Genomic DNA, 7,500 nt, shown 5'->3' with positions numbered 1-7,500 from the left:
GCTGTGTGAACATGCATGAACACATGTCACCCCCCCCCCCCCCCCACCCCCCCTCCCACTCGGCACACGCCTTTTCTTCTGCCTGGCTTCAATCCCCCTTTGATAAAACGCTCACGAGGGGCCTCGTTTCCGAGGCTCTGCTTTATTTAAAGAAGCCTTGTTAATATTTAATGTGATTAAGTGTGTAGGATAACCTACTTATGTACGGCGACTCGCTGCACCACAGAGCAGCTGCTCATAGAGAGATAAGGTGTTACTTTAAGATCCTTTTAATGAGATATTCTCATCAACACTACATATGATTTCACCGCCTCAGCTTGTCTGTTTCATGTCATTAATGTGGGATCAAACCAGAGGAAGTGACGTGACGACACCCTGGCGGCGCGCTGGAGGAGTGGTCACCGCTCTGACCAGCTTCCTGTCGGGGGTCTGCATGTTCTGCCTGAGAAGCACCTTGATTCCCTCGGTCTGATTGTCAGATGTGAAATTTGTTTCTGGAAATGAAATGTGTTTTCTGCTTCCTGTCAGCTGCATTAGACTCAAACGCTGTAATCCTAATCTGAATGAAGTGAGTATGAATTATGGATAAACAAACATTGAGTGAACACACATTCCCTGACTCACTGCCCTTTCTGGATCAATTCTTTCTAAAATTCATAGTTTTCTTTCCTTGAGGGTCCTCGAAACTGACAAAACATTTGTTTTTCTTCATTTTTAAAAATTTCAAAAATGAAAAATGTGTTTTATTTCACACATTTGTTAACAATGGCTCCAAACACTGAAAGAAAAAAAAATCTGTTCATTTAGGAAATTTTTCTTGGGAACTTCTCTTTGATTCCTCAGAAATCATTGTAAAGCAACATACATAAATCATTGTATCAATCAAACAGTGGATCAAAGCAATGTGAGGGCAACAGAACACAAACACAACTTAAAAAGGCCAAGGAGGATCAATCATGCAGTTTGGACTTTTATTCTGAAGTTTTTCCCATTCACTGAGTTTTTTTGGTTTATTTTTTACCTCTTTCATCATAATTATAACTTTGATAATCAGTTGAATAATTCTGTATGTGAGCAAGTACAATCGTATTTACTGTATTTATTCCAGCTCTCTCAACAACCATCACTTACATCCCAACACTGCTTCACATGAGGAAAGAACACATGAACTTATCTGAACACGATTTCAACAAGAATCTGTCCAGGAATGGTAACAGGATGGTAACAGGGTAGTAACAGGATGGTAACAGGATGGTAACAGGGTAGTAACAGGATGGTAACAGGATGGTAACAGGGTACTAACAGGGTAGTAACAGGATGATAACAGGGTGGTAACAGGATGGTAACAGGGTGGTAATAGGATGATAACAGGATGGTAACAGGGTACTAACAAGGTAGTAACAGGATGGTACTAGGATAGTAACAGGGGTGGTAACAGGATAGTAACAGGATGGTAATAGGATGATAACAGGATGGTAACAGGATGGTAACAGGGTACTAACAAGGTAGTAACAGGATGGTACTAGGATAGTAACAGGGGTGGTAACAGGATAGTAACAGGATGGTAATAGGATGGTAACAGGATAGTAACAGGGGTGGTAACAGGATAGTATCAGGATGGTAATAGGATGGTAACAGGATAGTAACAGGGGTGGTAACAGGATGGTAACAGGGGTGGTAACAGGATAGTAACAAGGGTGGTAACAGGATGGTAACAGGGGTGGTAACAGGATAGTAACAGGATGGTAACAGGATGGTAACAGGGTACTAACAGGGTAGTAACAGGATGGTAATAGGATAGTAACAGGGGTGGTAACAGGATAGTAACAGGATAGTAACAGGATGGTAACAGGATAGTAACAGGATGGTAATAGGATGGTAACAGGATAGTAACAGGGGTGGTAACAGGATAGTAACAGGGGTGGTAACAGGATAGTAACAGGATGGTAATAGGATGGTAACAGGATGGCAACAGGGGTGGTAACAGGATGGCAACAGGGGTGGTAACAGGATAGTAACAGGGGTGGTAACAGGATAGTAACAGGATGGTAACAGGGGTGGTAACAGGATAGTAACAGGGGTGGTAACAGGATAGTAACAGGGGTGGTAACAAGATGGTAACAGAGGTGGTAACAGGATAGTAACAGGGGTGGTAACAGGATAGTAACAGAATGGTTAAAGGGGTGGTAATATGATGGTAACAGGGGTAGTAACAGGGCTCATAGACTAATTGGACCAGGTCGAGCTGTTTTAAGATGAGTGTAGAAATATTGTGCTGCTTCATCTGAAACAGTAATCACACTGATCCGAATATTTTCTAACTGTTATGAGATTAAACCAGCCTGAGCAGCTCTATCTAGACAGTAACATGATTTTCTAGATTAAACCAGTCTGAGCAGCTCTATCTAGACAGTAGCATGATTTTCTAGATTAAACCAGCCTGTGCAGCTCTATCTAGACAGTAATATGATTTTCTAGATTAAACCACCCTGAACAGCTCTATCTAGATAGTAACATGATTTTCTAGATTAAACCAGCCTGAGCAGCTCTATCTAGACAGTAGCATGATTTTCTAGATTAAACCACCCTGAACAGCTCTATCTAGACAGTAGCATGGTTTTCTAGATTAAACCACCCTGAACAGCTCTATCTAGACAGTAACATGATTTTCTAGATTAAACCAGCCTGAGCAGCTCTATGTAGACAGTAGCATGGTTTTCTAGATTAAACCAGCCTGAACAGCTCTATCTAGACAGTAGCATGATTTTCTAGATTAAACCACCCTGAACAGCTCTATCTAGACAGTAGCATGGTTTTCTAGATTAAACCACCCTGAGCAGCTCTATCTAGACAGTAGCATGATTTTCTAGATTAAACCAGCCTGTGCAGCTCTATCTAGACAGTAATATGATTTTCTAGATTAAACCACCCTGAACAGCTCTATATAGACAGTAACATGATTTTCTAGATTAAACCAGCCTGAGCAGCTCTATGTAGACAGCAACATGATTTTCTAGATTAAATCAGCCTGAACAGCTCTATCTAGACAGTAGCATGGTTTTCTAGATTAAACCACCCTGAACAGCTCTATCTACACAGTAACATGATTTTCTAGATTAAACCACCCTGAACAGCTCTATCCAGACAGTAACATGATTTTCTAGATTAAACCAGCCTGAGCAGCTCTATGTAGACAGTAACATGATTTTCTAGCAAGAGTATAAATTAACAGGTAGGCAAAAAAAGCAAAAGCAAAAGCAACAACAACAATGATAACAAAAGCAAAAACAAAATGACACAAAACAAAGAACAAAAACATGATTTTGATCATTGAAAGAACAATAGCTGAAATTAAGAAAAATCAGCAGCAAATTTCATCGATGAGGAGTGGAAGTGTGTGTGTGTGTGTGTGTGTGTGTGTGTGTGGTTTGTCCACTGGGTGTGGTTGGAACTGTCATGGGGGGCCCGCAGTACCAGCCTGGGGCCCGAGGCCACCAGGGCCAGACGCCACCACTCCGGTACCCAGCAGTCCACCAGACCCAGGGAGGCCCCGACAACCCCCCCCCCGGAGAGCCACGCCCCAACCCAGAAGGCGAGAGGGGCCCACAAGAGAAGGATAAAGGGCGCAGAACCCCAGGCCCCAACCCAAGCCACTAAGCCGGGACCGGCCGGAGCAGGGCCCCTAGGCCAGGTGGGCAGGGAGACCCCCTGATCCTGGCAGAGAAGCCTGTCACACCCCCGGCGGCCAGCCTCCCCACCACCACAACCCCAACCTGGCGGGACAGAGAAGGCCCCAGCCACCGAGCCCCGGACCAGTTCCTCTTCTATTGTTTTAATAAGGGGGGTGTAGTTTGAGTGCACCAAGTCTGACAGCTTGGCTGAGATGTTAATGCTGAGGTATTTGATGTTCCCTGGTTTTAGTGGCGTATTTGATGTGTGCTGAAAAATAGAGTTAATAGGCAAGACAACTGATTTATTCCAATTTATAGAATATTCTGAAATTGCAGAGAATCTGCCTATCAACTCTATTGTTTCTGGAAGAGAGGTCTGTGCGTTTTGTAAGAAAAGTAATACATCATCTGCATAAAGGCATATTTTATGGGTTACATTTGCTGTTCGTATTCCTTTTATGTTATTGTTCTGTCTAACGGCTGCTGCTAATGGTTCAATAAAAATTACAAAGAGAGATGGTGAGAGTGGACACCCCTGCCTGGTGCCTCTCTCGAGATTGAACCTTAAGAAGTTTGATCATTTGTTTTAACTCAGGCACTGGGTCACGTGTACAATGTTTTTATCCACGAGAGGTCATTTGGTCTAAATCCAAATTTCTGTAGTGTAGCGAGTAGAAATGTCCAATTTAGCCTATCAAAAGCTTTTTCTGCCTCTAAGGAGGTGATAATGGTAATTGAAAGTGTGGGTTGTTCTTGAATCCTGCACTCTGGGACAGAGGTTGTCTGTCTGGTCATGACCTCAAATCATTTGCAGTCCCTCGCTTTTGTACTAAAGTTTATCTTCTGAAGCCCAAGGAGGAAACCTGCCGACAGAAAGGACAGTTGTAGAAGTTGTCTCTCACCTCCTCTGTATTGTTGATAAGCATGAATCTTTCCACTGCTCAGCCATTTGTTTAAATCCTTTTCCTAGAAGCTTTTCATTTCACTGCCGAGCCGTGATCATTGTGCGCTCCGCCAGAAACACACTGACATCCAGATCCTGTCAGGAGCAGAAATAATGAACGGCAAAGTGTTGGAAGTAGCATCCTCGTTCAGGACGAGCTCCGCGAACTCTGTCAGACACTCCAAAGAGGAAATGTGGCTGTTGTGGACAAACACAGGAAAGAAAATGCTTATTCCACGAGTCTCTGTGAGAGCGTTCAACACCCGTCTGTCACTGGAAAGAAGACACAGCAGCTCATAGTGTCAGGTCTTTATTATTAGTTCAGCACCTCAAAATGCTTTCAGATCAGAAAGACAAAAGAAATAAAGAGGATGATCATTTCAGTTTAAATTAATTTTGCAGTGATCAGTTAGAAAACGCATCATCATATTGTAAACTTGAAATTTCTGTCAACAAACATTTAAAGCTGCTCCATTGAATATTTAAAGGCAGATTAAAAGTACTGATTCACACAAGAGGAAAACCACAGACATTGAATTAGAGTTGAAAGCATTGTTGCCAAAAAAACATGGAACACCTCCATTCATTCCCTCGAATCACCGATCAAACAGGAAGTGAAGGTACGGACATGGTTCAGGTGTTCGTCAGGCCAAACATCCAGCAAGAAATCAACTTTCCAGAATGACACAAAGCTTCAAGGACTTCTGTGGCGTTCTCCCAGAAAACTGTGCGTTCCGTACAAACAGTGGATGGTTGATGTGAACAAGCTGCAGGCTGGATTCAGTTTACAGGTGACGAGAATGCAGCACATGAAATTAAATGGGTTGGAAAGACAAAAGTACCAACAAAACCTCTCAGGTTGTGGCTCCAAATGGTCGTGGAGCTACACACAGTTTTTGGTCGTCTACCAGAACTTTGGCTCGAGATCTCAATCCTGACTAACAGTCTGCCACTCTGTGAGAGCGCTTTGGTTGGAAGTCCCTGAACTGTTGAAGGGTGATATGACTTGTTAGAAAGGTAAAGCTTTGGGCTCATGATGTGACTGATCAGCTCCTGTTGAAACTCTCTGTACAGACTGGCGACAACGTTGGCATCAGAGGTTCTGTCCCATTCCATGGAATGTCCCTTCAAGTCTTCTTGCAGTTAATTAGCGAGTCGATTCACTGCAATCATATGCTGTGGATCACTTTACTGCTCCGATGAGCTGCACCACTGGACCCAGTCCCGGTGGTTTGGCTCCTTCTCTTGGAATTGTGGGAAATATCATCTAACCAGCTATCAGAAGAAGCTTTGGCTTCATGCAGGCTGAACGTAAACAGTGGTCTTGTTCTGGTCACAGTGTTCACTTTAGTGACGTTAATCCTCACTGGAATGGAGAAGTGGAAAACGTTTTGGCAAGAGAGACAGAAAGAGAGATTTGTAGCGAAAGAGATGAAAGTGTGCTTGTTCGGTACGAGGACAGTGGTTCAAGTCTTCATTTGGAGGTTCTTGGTTGACGGCACAGACTGCTTCAAGAAGCGTCGTCCCGGTCTCCCAGCTCAGTGGTGTGTCCTCTCTGGGACAGGAGGAAGGACTCCCACACCGCCAGGCACTGCAACACAGAAGGACAGCAGACCAAACATCAGGACAGGCCGGAGGACGAAGGAGAGCGACACTCAATGTGAAGAAACCTGAAGTCTGGATCCATTTCACACACGGCAAGCTGATCCATGCTTTAAAGAAAGACCGTCACCATCTAGACCGTCACCACCCAGACCGTCACCATCTAGATCGTCACCATCTAGATCGTCACCATCTAGACCGTCACTACCCAGACCGTCACCACCCAGACCGTCACCATCTAGACCGTCACCACCCAGTCCGTCACCATCTAGACCGTCACCACCCAGACCGTCACCATCTAGACCGTCACTACCCAGACCGTCACCACCCAGACCATCACCCCCCCAGACCGTCACCACTCAGACCGTCACTACCCAGACCGTCACCATCTAGACCGTCACTACCCAGACCGTCACCACCCAGACCGTCACCCCCCCAGACCGTCACCACCCAGACCGTCACCACCTAGACCGTCACTACCCAGACCGTCACCATCTAGACCGTCACCACCCAGACCGTCACCCCCCCAGACCGTCACCACCCAGACCGTCACCATCTAGACCGTCACTACCCAGACCGTCACTATCTAGACCGTCACTACCCAGACCGTCACCCCCCCAGACCGTCACCACCCAGACCGTCACCACCTAGACCGTCACTACCCAGACCGTCACCATCCAGACCGTCACCACCCAGACCGTCACCCCCCCAGACCGTCACCACCCAGACCGTCACCACCCAGACCGTCACCCCCCCAGACCGTCACCACCCAGACCGTCACCACCCAGACCGTCACCCCACCCAGACCACGGGTCACAGGACGTGACGCCCAGACACCTGATAGGCTGCAGAACCGGAGACCCAGAGGCCCAGTGGCCGCCTGCCCGAGGCCCCCAATGCCCACCTAGAAGGAGTGGGGGGGGGTCTCCCCACCCACCCCCAGCCGCCACCTCGCCTGCCCACAACCCCCACCACCCAGACCCCCAGGGCCCTCGGAGCTAGCCCGGCCAAGGGTTGGACATAATGGGACATAGTTTCAGGTGCACTTTAAAAAATATATATTTACCAAAACAACGGCATTTAATATTTAAATACATTTTCAGCGTTTGAAGCTGTTTTTCATGGTTTTGTTTTTATGGAATAGGACCTCGCAGTTTGATACATTTTGAGTTTTGAAACTGTTTATTTGTTTCTTCTGAAGATGGGATCAAAGGAAACGTCTGTGGAGCTTTTTCAAATGTCTCACACTACAGCTCTCTGGAAACAACCTCCTCCTCCTCCTCA

General features: G+C 45.8%; 1 protein-coding gene across 1 annotated transcript in view; it reads right to left on the bottom strand.

Moving 5' to 3' along the window:
- Positions 1 to 4,908: 4,908 nt before the first annotated feature.
- snx7 (sorting nexin 7) overlaps positions 4,909 to 7,500 on the bottom strand; it is a 51,176-nt gene continuing 48,584 nt past the window's right edge. The window contains exon 9 of the mRNA XM_080514688.1: positions 4,909 to 6,205. Coding sequence (XP_080370814.1) covers positions 6,125 to 6,205 — 81 coding nt within the window. The 3' untranslated portion in view covers positions 4,909 to 6,124. The remainder of the gene's footprint in view (positions 6,206 to 7,500) is intronic.

Source organism: Blennius ocellaris, assembly GCF_963422515.1.
Source record: "Blennius ocellaris genome assembly, chromosome: 19".
Lineage (NCBI taxonomy): Eukaryota > Metazoa > Chordata > Actinopteri > Blenniiformes > Blenniidae > Blennius > Blennius ocellaris.
This window is presented reverse-complemented; position numbering and strand designations above follow the sequence as displayed.